Genomic DNA, 18691 nt, shown 5'->3' on the forward strand with positions numbered 1-18691 from the left:
TCTTTGTATTTATCGACCTCGGAAAATTTACTTTTTGGATGCGCCTCGTACCTTATAAAAATCCACTGAAAAGATCATTTGGGGGGGGGGGGGGGGAGGTAAAATGAAGAAATGAAACTAAGACATAACTTAAGACTATATTCAATGTTTTGTTCATAAAAACTTCAGCCTTTAATCTCAGTAATAGCGCCAAATGCTTTTAATTTTACTCCCTCAAAAAATTAGTGGATATTACTTAGTTTCTCCCCCAAATCACTTGGTAGTGATTACGGTTCGTTATTTGTAGCTCTGATGTAGTCATGAGTATAAATACAGTATGGACGAATGACATAAAAACTAGTTCATAAACCATGAAAGCCATTTAACCGAGTTAGAGCAGGCGCGTCAGCGACTGTGGGTGTACGCATAAACGAGGTCGTTCACAATGACACACTGTAAGAAGCTCATGAATTTGGGGGAGATTCTAAATGCCATCCAAATTAGTTTCTCCGTTTTTAGTGTACTTCAATAAAACCATCATTTACATTTTTACGGCTATTCTATCATTTCTTAAAATTGGATTCCATAGTAACTAAATAAAAGAACGCAATTTACGAAATTAAACTGTTTTAATGTTTTTTGTACTTTATACATCATCTGTGATGAAATATGTAATATACACATCACATTTGACCTTTTGCGATATGATGTGACAATGACTCATGGATGTAAAACTGGCTTTGTGTAATAACCTTTTATATTTATTTATTAAAAATGAAATAAATATTATTATTTCCACTTCTTGCAAATACAATAAAATTGTCTCTTTTGCCTTGTATTTCTTTTTTGCATAGCACTTTTTTTTTTTTTTCAAAGGAAACCTGTACAAAGTTATATCTAACAGCTTGTACAACATACAATATTCCACTTAAAAACAAAACATTTGAACAGCGTTCACATTGGTCCTCTGTAAATATAAAGCAAGTTCTACACTTCACTTCAATAGGTGCAAGTAAGTAAATTTTCAGTGCATACTAGTTACCTTCATCAGATACAGGATTTAAAAAGGGCTTCATTATTTTTTAATATACACATACACACGAAAGAACAAAATTTACATTAAAGCCTTTTTTTATATCATCATAATATTTCTGAGTAACTACATAAATATTTTTTTAATTAAGCAAATTAAAACGCCATTAACTGATAATTTGCACATTAAGCTGACTTAAAATACATGAACGTTCACGATTTCTAGATTCATAATTAATGATTTAAAATAAGATTCAACTAATTTTAAAATAGGCTATATGTATCAGTATTCAGATTCCTTTAAGTAGATAAAGGTTGCTGGAATACCTCTGGTTTCTCGTAAGGAAACCATTGGTGAATTTGAAGTCCATATTTGTTGTCAGACGCTCTTAAGCTGAAGACAGGTTACTGAGCTCGTTTAGTATCCATGTTCCTAGATTTGGTTATTAGCAGTGGCGCATGTAGTTCAGATTCCATGTTGAGTTCTACCTTTCCATTAACACAATGTCGGTGTTGCAACGGAACGTTACACTCCAAATAAATATAGATCAATAAAACGAATAAAATTCTAATTCTTTAATCAAACAACTTCAATATAAAATTACTGGGCAAACTCAAAATTTTATAAGATGAAGAACCAAAGTTAAATATATGTATCTCCTTAGTCAACGTTTATGATTATGAGGACGGGAATATGGTTAATCACTGGCAAAAGTAGGTATGTTTCCCCTGTATTTCCTGACAGTAAGTTCAGAACGACTAATAATAAAATTTATTAACGTAAAAACAAAACTGGCACGGATTTTAGTGTATAAAATGGTTTGTTATACTCTCAATTACAAGAATTACTACTTTTTCCTTCAATTTTTGCATAGAATAAAGTAGTATTACCCAAATGAGACTCTCACATGATTCGAGTCGACAGATGATTAGTTAAATCTTTAACAGTTTTACAAAGAAATTTCTGCAAAAGCAATTCATCAAGAGATCGGCAGCTCAATTTTCAATTTTAGAACCTGTGCATTTAAAGAGAAATATATGTCTCTTCATAAAGTGGCTAGTTCTCTTCATGTGGGTGAACTGTTGGAAAATTTTACAGAAACGGTTCACTAACACTTAAAGATGGAATAATGAACGTAGGTGCACACCACCACTATTTAAATAGTATTTAAAATACTTTAATTACTTTCTTTTAAATAAGCTTTTGAGTGAGTCCCAATTTGAATAAATCTTCGGTACCACAGAATTCTTTTTCTTCATCAAGAAGTATTCGATTAATCAATGCATTCAGAAGTTATTTACAACGGACATCTAGGGAAGTGGTATTGTCCTCCTTGAACGCCAAAGAACCTGATCTGATGCAACAAGATCGTAAGAGTTGCCAGCACTACAAAGTTATACGCAATTGTTTATTGATCACCTGTATGAACCATGGACAATTTAAAGAGTAATATAAATAAATTTTAACTTTTAATACCCGTGAATCTTTCATCAGTATAGCTGAATTAACATATCTTCATTTACAATGTCATTTAAAAAAAAATGTATGACCCATGTTAAATCGAAGTTCTTAACCCTCCGTGGTCATACTGGGATCTGACAGACCCCAGAGAAATTATTTTAGTTCTGATTTTTTTCCTTGTTTTTTGAAACCTTTCTCATCTATGTAAATTCAATTGGCAACACTGCCTGTTATGGTTGGTACGCTGCGTCTATCACAGAATAGTAAAAACAACAAAATTTGAAAAAACAAATAAATAAAAAAAACATTAAATAAGACAAAAAAGTTTCTCAAGTCCATCAGACCCGTGTGACCTCCGTGTCACAAATAAATGTGACCACGGAGGGTCAATTCTGTTCCTTTCTATGCCAATTAACTCCTACGTTCAGATCAACATCTTTGCGGGAAGCAACCCGTCAATATTTATTACGATTCCAAAATACGAGAACAGTGATATGAACCTACAGGGTTAACACAGAATCCGAATCACACACACTCCCACCGAACCCGGGGATCTTACGAATCAAAAGCAACAACCGTAGTTAAAAATTAAGAGAAAGCTCTTGTAAAAGAAAATTATTCACATTATAATAATAATAAAAAAAGAAAGAAAATAGTCAATGAAATACCAGTTGTTTAAGAAACTGCTGGATAACACAATTTGAATACATCTAAACAAAATTCTTTGAACCAATGAACCTTGTTACCATTATTTACAAAAAAATCATTTTAAATCCTGCATCATGATGTTGGGTTACTAAATAGTAATAGATTAAAGATGAAAAATGAGAAAAAAATTATGCGCAATGATACAATACCACCATTAAAAATACGCTCTAATGCAGTAACATACAAAGGCATGAATGTAGGTGCGACTATCATACAGAAAAAAAAGTGACGTTTACAACTCATAATATATACCATTGACCTGACTGTACAGTAGAATTCCTGACACAATTTTATCTGTACAATGCATTTTTTTTTTCTCTAGCAGTGTTTATATAAAATAAAAAATAATAAATCAAATACTTCCTGGGCAGTTGTCATAAACTGATTCATACATACATATATATTATATTTATAATTTTTTTTATACATTACTCTTATATACGGCGATGCCAATAATTCTGAAAGTATAATACAATGAATAAACTAGTTTTTTTTTTTTTAATTTCTTTACCATTCTCACATTTACCCCATTCATACGATCAAACTATTATTTACAGAAAAACACACACACACACACATTCTGTTTCACTCACTCTTATGCAGTTGCATAGAGAGACCTGTACACCATCATTCTTGGCATGTTCACAACATAAGAATGACGTTTAATAATTACTATCTGTACACAATAAACAGGAAAAGATAATCTTAGTTATTTATATATATTTGGAAAAAAAAAAACTGCAAGAAAATTATTAACATATATCAGAGGAAGTTATATATTATATGAAAAACAGAAAACATGACAAAACGCGAAAACAGACAAGACATTTATAGATACGATATCAGAACAGTATTTATTTATTTAAAAAAAAAAGTCTTTTTTTATTACAAATTTGAACTTATCTCAGGTTTTTCTCGCTACCAACTACAATTTGAGGGTGCATTTTAACTACATTTTGTTTAACCAATCGGTCCATGATCATACATATAATTCGGAAAATGAATCTCTCTTTGGACACGGTATAATCCGTTGGACTACAATCAAATGCGAAGGAACTACCTGTAAATGTGAATGCATTACAGCTTTGGCAGAAGTATTCATACTCTTTTTCGGTACTGTATATGTAATCATGTATCATGACCCAAGTTCAAATCGAGCCCTTTTTTTCCGAGGGGGAAGGGTTTTTTCCAGAGTTTTTTTTAAAACAGTGATTTGAGAAATATGTATATATGAAATGAAACAAGTATTTCCCACACAAGGAAGAAATTTTTTGACGAACCGAGGATATTACATGACAGGCTAGATACTTTCCCACCTGTTACTTCAAACTGATCATGACTGCATTATACGTAATTCACGAACTAAAAAAATCAAGCTTACGACGTTAAAGCTACTCTGGTATTTTATACTACACTGGCTTTTCTAATCTTCTCTTACCTACAAATACTTGTTCTTTGAACTGATTTAAAATATATATATATATTGTAGTTTCCCTTAAGATACACATCAACTCTTCATGACATGACACAATGCTATGTGTTTATTATTTATGTACCTGCCGTAGACATTAAATACCTAGATACATATTAATCAGAAAGTACTAAGCAATTATTCAGTAAGTCCGCAAAAAACATTACACGCCAACATTACGTAAAATAGATATACCATATTCTTTTAACTTTGCAGCCATGTAATTTACTTGTTTATTTTCAATTTGCAAGCAGAATCAATAAAGAATTGCTTGATTACATACACCGAACTTCCATATTTCTCCCCCCTCCCCCAACTCATTCTAAACATCCTACCCACCCACCATTTGCTAAAAACGGCTTGTCTTGATTATCCGTGAGCGGAAGCAAATCAAAGAAGTGCGAGCGTTATAATGATATACACAGAGTAAAAAATTACAAACTGAACAGATTGGAACCTGAGTCTTCGGCTTACCGTACCAATGTGTTAACCACTACGCTACCGCTCAGACGACACGAAATGCACCACTACTACTGTTATGCTTGGACACTCGTAACACATCGGAGTCCCAGGTTCGAATGTCTAGTCGCGCATATTTTCACTCTTTCTTCATGATTGAAGTCCTACCAATTCCTCTATAGGTACGACATAAAATGGGTTATTTCCTCAATTCAACAAATGTGAATCATCTTTGGCTGTTCATTATTTTAAACCACAATCCTAACATAATAAGGTCTTTTTAAAAGAAAGGTGGGTGGCTTCCTCTTTTCTTTTCTTTAAATTATTTTCGTTTTTAATACAATGATTATTCGATTACTGGACAACTGTTAAGGCTTCATATCACCATTTAATCCCGCCAGGGAGGGAAGCAATTTGTTACAATGCTGACACTTAATTGGTAACTACATAATTAGGATGGCTGGTTAGCGCTGAAACACATTGCTCAGTTCTAATTATATATTATGGTTATCCACTCAGAACTTCACAAGAATCGCGAAGTGACTAATGTAAGTTTGTCTAACAAAATATAGTACTTAACACCTGGACCAACAAAAAGAACGTTTGGGGATAACTGAACAATGAATTAATAATTGTTTTATGTCTCACGATTCTGTCTTACAGACTAGTGGCAACAATAGAAAATAAAAATTAATGAGGACGAATCAAGAGAACAACACACTTAAAGAGAAAATCAGTTTGTATATATATATATAGTTCATTAAAAATGAATTTAAGAGTGTTCAACTAAGGTAACTAATTAACTGTACAACATATACGAAATTATTAAAGAAAAAATCCAACTCATGATATTAGTAATTTTGTATTTTTTAGTTTTACATGATGATGTTAATAATGTAAAATTTTTGCGGTATGTAAAAGAGTCAACTGAAATAAGGAATTTTATATACAAATTAATTGTGCAAGCAAGAAAAAGGATTGTCTTTCCAATGCTGTAGATATTGATGTTATTTTACTCAATATTCTGCTAAATGATTCATAAATGTAATAAAAATATTTTAAAGTTTAAACAAATTACCTTTCATATTTACGTTTTTTTAAAAAAAAAAGACTGAAAAGGTAGATTGGGCGAAGAACCCTGACGAGTATCCTTATTCAAGCTATCTTTGAAAGTGTAATTACAATGCATATGACAAGCTGAATCTAAAAATGCTGACAGCCTTTACTGAAATAATCTACTTCGATCTAGAATCTCCATTTATAAATTACGGTAAATATTAAAATTTTGCTGCTTTTGACGCACATTAATTGGATGGATGGCTTTTGATCTATGACAGAATAATTTGGATTTTCCATTAAACCAACATGAACAATAAAATTATATGGGACCACAATTCCCTTCCTCTAGGCTGAGGAGGGGAATGAAAAATAGAGTTAAGAAAGATATCCACTTGCTCGAATAAGGGAAGAGAACAAGAGAAATTCAAGAAAACTCTACATTGCTGTCGCTTACAAGCTCACGTGTCTTTACAGACAACGTCCGCACTTTTACGCATGTGCTTGTAGATTACATACTTTAGTACTAGTAAATGAATAGGTTACACATGTTAATTAAATGTTAAAACGAGATTTTTTTTTTCTGGGAAAATGTAATAATAAGTGTAACATGACAACTACACATCGCTTTATTGTACCGGAACTTGAACTCGAAAACTCTCTTGTAGCTGAATCCTTAGAATGCGTAATCCTACGTTCAGATACTTTAATTTGAACATTGTTGGTGTTGAGATGGGAATTGTGACGCAATTTGGGGGCAAATTAAATTAGGAAGTAATGAACTCTGATCTAGAAAGCCAGATTTAACAGCAATGGGTGCACATTACTGCTCTTCAAGTTATTCAAATTTTAACACATTTCACATACAGAAAGTTCTCAATGCTGCTATCTACTTTCTTCTCTAAAATTCACTTAAGGTTGCTGTAAAGGGACAAGTGTTGCCGATAGATGTCACTACAGTCTTCGTATCTCTCCCATGTATTTTTACCTTTCAAGAAAATTTATAATTTCGGTAATAGTATACATGAAAACCCCCTGATCTGCGTTTCTTCTGTGTTCTATTACCACTTCTACATGAAATACCATAAATTTTCTACGTAGTGCAATAGTAAGAAGTATCCACGTGCACAAGACATGCGATATGCGTTAAATTCCCCCTTCCCCCCCCCCCCCACAGTCATAGATAAAGTACAAGTGCACTACACATGCAGATATGAAGTACAGGTACGTTCTTTTTTATTTTCGTATCAGTCGATAAGTAAATAAAAGTAGCTTTGTTACACCCTTTGTAAGTTCGTACATACTCAATGAATAATCCCTAAAAGTATGAGCGTCCTGCTCCTACGGGAACTGATGCAGCTTCATGTATACTATATCCATAATTTCTCTTACAAATTTCAACCTAGAGACTTCAAATTTTTAAAGAAACTTTATAACCTATCAAAGGGAATAATCCGTGTCCATTCTTTATTTAGAATTTTCTTCATTGTTGAAACAGTTCTGTTGTTAAAGGTTTTGGATATCCATTTCAAAATTCAGCCATTTCAACAATAAAGAAAATTCTAAATAAAGAAACGGCACGGATTATTGCCTTCGATAGATTATGAAGTTCTTTGCTAAAAATTTGAAGTCTGTAGGTTGTAGTTCGTAAGAGAAATCGTGAATTTTCGTGAAAAGTAAAAATACATGGGAAAGATACGAAGATTGTAGTGCCATACATGGACAAAACTTGTCCCTTTAAACCAACCTTAAATAGCTTTCTAGCATCTGTTGACGAAAACTGTAGAATTACCCTTCACCCTATTTGATGAGAATCATCCCTGTGTTTACTCGAAAATAAGATTAGGTCATATATTAATTTTCTTACCCAAAAGACACATTAACGTTTACATATTTACAGAAATACAATTATCTGTATATTTATAGTGTGTAAACTAACCTGTTTCGTGTCCTGCAATTACTGGGGGATAGTTTCATGGTAGGGCTTATTTTTGGAGCAGGACTACAATGCAATATCGATTAAAAATTGTTCATGATTACTTTCCCACTATAGCCTGGTGCAGTGTCTGCTTCTGGTATGAACAACACAAAGGCGCCAACTGAGGTGCGGGCGTAAGACTCATCACAAACTCACATACGCTACAATTCTTCGCAGCAAGGGATAGGCGTTCTACTATTGAGCCAAAAATGAACGGTACTGATAGTATTATTGCAATGATAAAATGAAGAGTACTTCATTGGCATCAAACTCCATTTTTTACACTATATAATAATCGCGAGAACGGTAACAACTATACTATCAAGGCGTCTGAAACTTGTGTATCACACATAACGCATAGTTGACTTAATGGCAGTAAAATCTGAAGAGACAGTAATTGGCAACTGTACTAATCTTAATCACTAACTATTTCACAATAGTTAATATTCGTGCACATTAATCCGATAAGTACAAGCAAATTAATACTGAACGAACTGGAACTCGGAAGAATATAAGATGGAGGTAAACAACCTGTTCAACATAATCAGCACACACGATTGACTTATTTCGGTTAACTTGCAAGACGCTTACGATAAATAAATAAAGTTGTCCTCTGACTTATATCTAATTCTCTTGCAGTAAAAGTTTCTCTGTTTCTCTAACCAAAAAACAAAGAGTAATCATAACAAGTAATTACTAAACCCTTCTACATATAAACTGACACCTGTGAAAGCTGAAGTTAAAAAAAAATGAAACAAAACTAGTGTATAGACCACTGCTAATTACCTTGTATGAGTTACCACATATTAAAAACTTACATCTCACAAATAAAGATTAATATTTCAGATTATTTGTAACGAGAATTGCATTCCCTATATTTTCTTAAGGCTTTGTTTTTTTCTCTCTTTATATAGCAGTGGTACTATAAAACTTTAATTATTTTTTTTAAAAAATGCACCATGTTATTGGCAGTAAGCTTTCTTTCTTTTACGATTTGCATACTTTGAAACGAAGAAGAAATAAAAATTCGCACTAACTATAACGCATCTTAGTATATTGTCATTGTTGTTAGAAGATTCCGGAATCACTCAAAGAAGTGTTTATGATGACTCTTAGGTACTGAAAACTTTCAACAACTTTCGTATATCACCAGATCAAGCCCAAAATTGCTGAAAATATTTATATTCATTATTTTAGTTATTTTTCGCCCTTTTAAAAAAGTACGGATATTAGAAAATATGAGTTTTATGTCTTCATCTGTATTTCTTTTTCAAATCATATCGTTCTTTTATTTTAAATGTGACCTAATTACGTATGTTATAACCAAACCTGGTAATAATATAATGATTTCTGAGATCACTTTTTTCCAATATTCCCACTGCTGATCGAACACTTGATTCGGATTTTCAGTCTTGTGAGATTAGCTTATTCACAATCAAACGATTCTTCATCGAGCACATGATTACTAAACTCTTCAAAGTGTTGCGCAATCAAATTTCGGTCCAGGGGTAATTAAGATCTCGTCGTACGAGGAGTCTTGGGACAATTCTAACGCTTGATGCTTCTTCAACACCAACAGAGTATAGAACTTCTGGGCGACCTGAAAGAATGAAAGAAAGAAATAATGTAGAAATGTAAACCTCCATAAGTTCTGAAATTGTATTCTTTTCTAAAGATCTGCGAACAGAGTACTACGAGGGGTCCAAAAATAAGTTTCCCCAAGCGACTGTGGATAAAGGTAGGGATGCAAGACCAAAAATAGCATGTGACATTAGAGATCAGACGTACCTTTATTTTTCCACATAAGTACCACGTACAGTCTGACATCTCTCATACCGGTATATAAGCTTCAAAAACCCTTCCAGGAAAAATTCAGGGCTCTGCACACAGAAGAAACACAGACCAGCTTCTGTGGCTTCAGCATTGTTTTCAAAACGCCTGCCGCCGTCTTCTTCAAAGTCGGAAACAGATGGAAGTCACTGGGTGCGAGATTAGGATGGGCAAGGCGCTCCCACCCAGGAGTAGCAATATGGTTTTGCGTTGCCGTCGCTGAGTGTGGTCTCGCATTGTCACCCAACAACAGAACACCAGATGTGAGAAGGCCAGGCCGCTTGTTCCGAATCACCTCCTTCAACTTCGACCAGGTGTGACAGCACCGTGCAGCAGTGATGGTTCCAACCTTAAAGTCCAGCAACAACACCTTTCCTCTCCGTAGCTACCAGGCTGACTGAGACACTCGTCTTCGTTTTATGCAGACGCTGCGACGGCACCATCTGTAGAATCGCGGGCGAACGATACTCACTTGTCTGGGTGTGTTGCGCGTGCAATCGCTGTCCTGTTTTCTCCATCGCCGTTTGCTTTTTTGGAGGAAAACGACAGAGGAAACTTTTTTTCGGACTCCTTCTCGTATCATCAATTATGGAAATGCGAAATAAGAAGGCAGTCAGCCGATAAAATACAAAATTAAACCAATCAACTTAAACGATTGAAATAAGTTTTTCGAAGATATAAAATCCCGAGAATATACGGGTATCCTGAAATATTCTGTAAATTTTAGGGTTAAAATTAAGTCTGAACTCAAGTATAACACAGAACCTTATTTAAATGTCACGGACCACGTGAAACTCTATTCAACATTTTGTCCGTGATTGTACTTTTAGTTCACCATGCTTCAAAATGTCTTGCAAAGGATGGTGAAAGGAAACTTTAGATATTTCAAAACTCATTTATGATTAACTTAAGAGTTCTTTACCTGCAGAAACTGCTTTGTAATTCTGTCTTTGAATTTATTTCTACGTACCAAAGTCAATTACCTTACACAACGTCATCACGTTTAATTCATGCATTGACAAAAATGATGATCGACGTATATTCCTGTAGGTACACGCACCTATTAATTTTTATCACGAGTACAGTTAAGTGCATGGCCTCAGCATTAGTCGAAGAACTTGGTAGTTTCTAAGCCGTGGCATTGGGACATTAGACTATAGTAAGAGGACGCCGCCGTATCCAATCTTGGATCCGACTTGAACACTAATGTGATAGTTACGAATACCGACGTGTCATCTACAGGACTTGTATTATTCAGACATCTGTATTTCTGCAATACAACAAAAAGGTATGAACTCACTTCATATGTGTCAGTGCCTAGTCATGATACAGTACTTGGAACATTTCTACAGACACGAATAAACATCGCTTACACGAATTGAAATCAATCTCCGAAACACAATTCTTTTCATTTCACATTAACAGAATTTTCATGCATATTGGTGTAGAAATTATCAATGTCTAGATTTCTAATAATAATAATAATAATAAAAGTGGGTTATTGCTGACTATGATACCTCTCGCATACGTCCCTGAATCATGTTAATCACAGATAGCTCATAGCATAATCGTATTATGCTTTCGTGAAAAAAGGAAAGAATCGTTCACAATCACCTTATAGGAATCAAATGTTTCAAGTAATTGGATGCATATGAGATTTTAAATTAAAAGACATTAAAAACGCGGTTTACAATTGGAATAAATAAATAAACAAAATGTAACTAGAATCTTCATATATTCTTGGAGCTCCTCTACGTATCAGAACTAACCACAGGCATACAACCTGTTCACACCAAACTGATTCAATCCTAGATCCCTTTAATCATTAAAAATACTAATAAAAGCTAATATTAACACTAATAAAAGCACTAGCCCCGACTGATGACATCGGATACCTCCTAGGGAGATAAATTCTTAAAAACCTTTCCCTGTGGCCTAATCTACAGTGTCTGATTCCGACTCATCATCCTCGACTTACAATAGTGTTTTAAAAATCTTCTCTTTGAGGAACTAACTTAAAAAAGGAGTGAGAAAAAGTATTTTTTTTTTCAGTTCAGAAAGAAAGGTATCTCTTTACACAGATCCCTTGATCTTCTGCCTATTGCAAAACTGCATCTCTTAGTTCTAAGTTTTATTTAAGCTTGATTTTATGTGCGTGTCACTTTACGGATCAGAGACGTGGATATTGAGAAAAGCTGAAATATACATGCTGGAAGGATCTGAAACGTGGTGTTGGCGCAGAATTCTGCGCATAGCATGGACCGAAAGGAAAAGGAATAAAGACGTAATAAAAGACGACAGATCATGAATAGGAAAAAGGAGAAACAGCATGCTTGGCCTTCTTATTCGGCACTCCCGATTGGTTCACCGTGCTGATAGAGGGAAAGGAAAAAGGAAAACAAGAAAGAGGAAGACCAGGGAGGATAGAATATCTAGATGCAGTTTCGAAGAAGAGACATTATCAAAGTATAAAACAGCTCTCCCAAGGGAGAGAAACGTTTTAAAATTTTCATGTTGCTCACCAATCTATGGTTGAGGAGAGAAAGAAGACTAACTTGAGATATACGAGAACAAACCAGCACAATAGTTATCCTACAGAAGTTTTTAGAGCAGACATCGATATCAGCAAGTGGAAAGAAAATATGCACTATCGGAGGCTTTCTCTTGCCACTTTTCTCCTTTTGTCTTAGAACTCTAAAGCTTTCAAAACAATTTCTGTGCAAGTGTAGTCCTGTATTAAGTTCGTTTATTTTCTTTCAAGTACACACTCATTCAAAAATCATTCTGTAGTACGTGTTTCTAAATCTCCTTTCCACACTCATAAATTCTTGCAATACGAGAGTAGTTTGTGTACGTGTTAACACTCAATTTCACTTTCAGAGTAGAACACGCTTTAGAAAAAAAGATGACTGACCAGATTCTCAGCACAAGATTTAAGGACTGACATGCATTGTAACAGGTTTACACTATATCACTACAAAGACCGCAATATCTGCCACCTCTTCCTTCTCTTGGGCATGACTGTTCGTTACTTTATTTTATTTTCTTTATTTCTTCACCAAGTATAGTTCATTTCTTCGAAGGAAGTGTAGTTCATATACAAAGAATGCCGCCTTCTACGTGTGGTGCCATAAATATCATTCTCCGAGGGAACTTGCGGAAAACACCACCGGTAACTAATTGTCAACCACACGCCTCACTTCAAGCAACTGACAGTCGCTTGTCAACTCCACGTGGAGTCTGTTGCCACAGTTCCGAATGATGTCCTTTAAGTTTGTATTCGATTCTCTGTTCCTAAGATCAGTTTTCTTGTTCTTACATTGCTTGACCTTTGTTTCATATTAGCCATAATATTGGGAAGAATAGACACAGTGAATGTTCAGACGCTCCAACCCCCAAATGTGGTCAAAACAGGTTTGGAGGGAGGAAAGAATACTGTTGTAAAAATCAACAAGGGAACTTGAAAGAAATTTGCCGAACTCCACTTCTATTGAGTAAACGCACTATACCTGGCAACTCTTAGTGCAATTGATACAATTTTAAAAACGCTATTAACTTGAATTGCACTCTTACCTGCTTTCGGTTGTTCCGAAGCGTCATTTCTGAGAAGTACAATTTACTGTCCTTCGCTAACTTGCTCTTCACTATGTGGTACATATGTGCAGCTCGCTTATTCAGAACACGCTCTTCAAATTGTTCGTATGTTTCATCATTTTGCTGTTCTTCCAGCTAGAAAAATAAGAAAACATGTGTGAAGTATAGCCACTTCTTTCTTACTTCAACTTATAAACCTACAGCTGAACGAAATTTAATGTAATGGCTGAGGAACAAGAATAAAATTACCGATTATATCAAATTAGCAACTGTGCTCTACATTATCATAGCAATATGACGTTGCAGTCAAATATAAGGCCCACCTGACAAATACATTTTATCTCTAAGACCCTTGATTTTTCATTCGGTCGTGTAATAGCTTTAACATGGGTGATATTTCAGGCCAAAGTTTTAGAGGGAGTAATGTTATGAATAATAAGTATTGTGAATATAGGATTTCAAGCAACTATCTAGAAAATATAGGTAGTTTCTCATTTATCCTCTGCGGCCTCAGTTTTAAAGGTTTTGTCAATTTAACCCTTTTAAGGGTTTTGTCAATTTAACCTTTTAAGTGGCAAAATTCCCTGTAAGTCCCAATACAAATATCTCATTGTATTTAGGTTCTTAGTTTCTTATCATGATTTTATAACGTGATACCTTGCCTGGGTAATAAGTACTATGTATGCTATAGGAAAAAAATCGGATGGTTATTTAAGTAACCACTATCCATTCAGCCATGCAGCGAGAACTTATGAAAGAGTGGGTGGTTAGAAATATAACCACTATCACTTAAAGGATTGAATGAATGAATGACTACCACTACCTTCATTTCTTTTCTTGTGGTGGACAAATACCGTGTGCGTAAGTTTCCTCGAGGTTCTCCAGTTTTCTTTACTCCACCATTCTCATCTATCTCATTATCGCTGCCCCGTCTCCTTTAGCCTACCTTGCATAACCGTGGGATGTAAAAACTCAAAAATTTCATTTCATTTTTATTTTCACTGCCCCTTTAGCTTAGGTACATAATCATGGAATGTTCGTTTTCAAACATCTTATTGATTTTCCTTTCAGATTTCGCAACAAGCGCCATATCATCTGAAACCGCATGCCTGTTATCGTCTTCATTATGTAGGCTCTTTTTTCACTATTTCTTTTTCGCTAATAACAACCATCTACTCATCATATATATTCTGAGCATAGGCTTGATTTACATACCCTAAGAAGTAGTACACGTAAAGCACGCTGAATATCGAGGCCCACGAAAACTTCAGACATATATAATTTCGAATACTCACAGGACCAACAGATGCGGGGAATTCATAATCTTCATGTCCAGGTGTAGCTTGTCCTTTCTCCGAAATCGCACCGGGAGTTTGTGCAGGTGGATGCTGTTCATCATAACCCATGTTGGCCATTTGAGGATTATTCTGTAGCAAATGAAGGATGGATTTAAGACATTGTGTATAAAAATTTACCAGTTAACAAAAAAATACGCCTACTGATAGTATACTTAATTTTCACAGTACATAAAATTCACACAATATAAGTACACTACGTATAATCTTGATGTAAGATGCTTGCATGCAATAAGTTCTATTATTCAATAAAGTGAAACCCTACGAGAATAATAAATAAAATATAGACATGGGAAGCTAGGACTTCTTGTTAAAATAAATTGTGGTTTCCTTCTACTTGAAGAAAATTTTCTAATTTCTCTCCCAACAAGCACGTTTTCTTATCATAGTAAATATGTAAAAGCTTAATTCTTTATTTTCCACATTTTACGGCATGACATATTTACTGGCCTTTTTGACACACTATCTATACTGTGAAACAAATAAATTTCTATATTCAAAGATAAAATTTGTCTTCTAATTTACTATAAATTAACTCCAAAATTTGAAGTTATACGTACTGCTTGAAACTGTTGTAGTAACGTGTAAAACCTTTTGAAACATAGGACCTTCAACATTTACACTGACATATATGTTAGAATCATACTGCAATTGATACTATTTGTCCTTTCTGACAGTTCGTTGTGCGCACGTGGTGCTCAATTCTGTTTTGCCAGCTTTTGAATTGGGTATTGGAACACGAAATTATTCACTGCAAGTAAATCTCAGTTTTATAAAATTAAATGACACAAAAGAGAAATAAAAAGAATGCTCTCAATAACTAGCAGGCCCGCTACTCAAGTTGAGATTCAACTAAAACAATGTGTATTTATTTATATTCAAATTAGCAACGTGCGGAAAGGATGGAATGTTTACCATTGCAGAGCGAGAGAAATGAGCCACTATAATTGGCTGAATGTGCTGTTGCCATTAGAAACAGTTCTTCTTGCCTGATTGTTATAACCACGTGCAGGAAGGAAAATACCGAGGAAACCAACTGTCAGAAAGAACAAATTGTATCAAATAGACTGTAGCACCAAAGGCTCGTGTAAACTGAACAGAAGACTATGAGTGAAAAATGACATCACTAGTTTGGTTTCGTTGGAAGATCACCACACCTGAAGTTATTGTTAGGCGCAGATACACAAAAATAAAATTTGAAAGGAAGTTTATAATTATTTTACATTAGTTCATGGTGCAACATACGGCAAATATTAACGAGTTCAATGGCTTGCTAATTGGATTATATACGTAGTGGGCACGTTATATATATATATATATATATATATATATATAAAGCCGCAGATACCAGTCCAAAACTCGGAAATAAAACCTTGAATTCGACTTTCTACTGTCACGGCATCAGGGCCGCCCATACATTTCATGGACCTTCAGACAAATTCTCTTTGAACCTCCCCAACGGTCATCAGAATTGGTGTCAATTCCGTTTTTCATCAAAGCTGCCATGTAACAATTCAGAACTCACTAAATTGATGCATTATCCATGGATTGAACTTTACTCTTGTCATCAAAGTATGTTTCGAAAATCAGTAAATCCATTTTTTAAAAACCTAATTTTATTTTATCTAGGCAAATTATGATTACTCTGTCGCTGTTGGTAATTTCGAACTTAAAATAATCACAATTAAATAAAGAAAAGATATTTTTTCACGCTTCCCAGCCCTATGGGCGGTTCTAATACCGTGTACACTACAGAAGATGAAAATAGAAGGAAACGAAAGCAACCCAGAAAGACTCACAAACACTATATTTCACATCGTAAATTCTCACAACCAGGGTAGAACCTAAAACTGGCCTACTAACACCAACTAGTAGTCAGCCTGAAGACTCACGATTTCAAGACCTGCCTGTCTCGGGTTTGCATTCCGATTAGAGTCTGCGGACTACATATTCTCTGTCCACAATTCATTTCATTATCATCGTTTATTTATCATCTCTTTGAGCTTAAAGGCAACACCGTGAAAAAATTTAGAAATAAACAAATGAACAAAAGTAAGTAACATGGAGTCTCGCAAACTCGAGGGTGACGAGTTACCGAAAATGTTTAGTTTGACAGAAAAAAGGTGGGTTATTTACAACTTTTAATACTCTAATGAAGATATTTATCTGTGCAACAGGATACAGCCATAAACCTTCAGTGAAGCTTCTAGCAACAATAAAAATGACTAAATGGTATTGACAGCGGGTACCTAACTTTCTTCAGCTACTTCGTTACTGAGTGGGGGGAGGGGGAATGTGATAGATTAGAATTTCCAGAAAAAGAACAAAATCACTCCTCAAATTACAGTTCCACAAATTAGTGTCAAAAAAACGGAAAGGGACAAATATCGCAAAAACTGAATAACGTAAACAACTGAACGAAACAGGAAAACATGCCCTGACATTCGTATGCATAAGTATGTATTCCAATTAGAATAATAAAACAATTAAAAATGTACTTATGCTGTTTGGACCGTATATAGACAACGTAAGAAATTATGATATTATCGCTATGAATAGACTAGCACATTACTTCAAAGATAATGTTTTACTAGACCAGCATAGATCATTTAACGATTAAAATAATAATAATAATCGTCAATTTATATGAAATGTTGAGATATCGGGAAGCAGTCAGTATGTTCCTAAACCAAACGCAGAATCACGCACATCACAGACAGGTTCTTGAATTATTCAACCGCACAAGACTAATTTTTCTTGAATTTTCTAATCGAGATAGCCTTTTAATGTAATTATTTACTTATCCACTAACCTGATCATATCCCATATTCTCCATAGCAGGAAGTGGCTGTTGCTGCTCTTCTGTTGGTTGTACCTGCGTCTGCTCCGGCTGGGCGACTGCTGGTTGCTCCGTTGGTTGTTCCTGAGGAGCAGTCGGTGGTTCTTGATCCGGCGGCTGCTGTATCTGTTCTGCCTGAGGCGGTTGTATTTCTTCTGATATCTGTGGCGGCGGTTGAACCTCTGGTACAGGAGGTACCGGCGTTTCTTCAGGCTGCGGTTGCTGTTCCTGCTGCTGCTGCTGCTCTGGAACCATGGGTACAGCTTCCGGTGCAGGTGTTTGCTCCAAAAGTGACTGAACCTACAACACAACAATTGTTATTAACACAAATTGACACATTTGAACAAGAATTACCTCAAATATCGATTAGACCAAGAGTTTTTGAGTTAATTCAAAGCAATAGACAAACCATCTTCTGTTCCCTAAAAATAAATAAATAAAAGTCAAACTTCAACAGCTAAGGCATCCATTTCTGACAAACAGTTGTTGATATGAGTGTATGCTAGTTGGCTGCCTGTATCGCTGATTGAAGTGTGGAAAGTGTTGCCCTCTACGAACTAACGTTGAGGTGTGCTTCGCTTTCGCTCGTCAGCTGGTTTCTAAAGGCAAGAATGTACTACATCTAAATTGTCAAATGTAGTTCAATATTATAATAGGACGTCTAAATTATGTGTTGAAATGTGCTATTTTGAGGCAGTGAATCAGAACTGAAGTGTCTTTTCTGTTATAGTTGGAAAATTTTGTTATAGTTAAATTCGACTTTGTTATAGTTAAATCAGACAAGTTATAGTTAAATTCGGCAGTTGAACGATTTGAATAGTAATGTTTTATTGCCGTATTATTGGTATGTATGTTTTATTTTATTTGCATGGACATTGAAGGAAGCTTTGAAAGTGGGCAGGTATTTATTTTTTATTAAGAACATGCT

The 18691-nt window shown here is 34.7% G+C and overlaps 1 protein-coding gene across 2 annotated transcripts in view; it reads right to left on the minus strand.

Annotated features, from left to right (window-relative positions):
• Window positions 1-589: 589 nt before the first annotated feature.
• vtd (RAD21 cohesin complex component verthandi) overlaps window positions 590-18691 on the minus strand; it is a 50685-nt gene continuing 32583 nt past the window's right edge. For both annotated transcript variants that reach the window (XM_081756311.1, XM_081756312.1), the window contains exons 11-14: window positions 17737-18063; window positions 14865-14996; window positions 13549-13704; window positions 590-9745 (exon numbers count right to left, since the gene is read on the minus strand). In XM_081756311.1, coding sequence (XP_081612437.1) covers window positions 9620-9745; window positions 13549-13704; window positions 14865-14996; window positions 17737-18063 — 741 coding nt within the window. In that variant the 3' untranslated portion in view covers window positions 590-9619. The remainder of the gene's footprint in view (window positions 9746-13548; window positions 13705-14864; window positions 14997-17736; window positions 18064-18691) is intronic.

Source organism: Thermobia domestica, chromosome 4, assembly GCF_964235325.1.
Source record: "Thermobia domestica chromosome 4, izTheDome1.hap1.1, whole genome shotgun sequence".
In the NCBI taxonomy this organism is placed as follows: Eukaryota; Metazoa; Arthropoda; class Insecta; order Zygentoma; family Lepismatidae; genus Thermobia; species Thermobia domestica.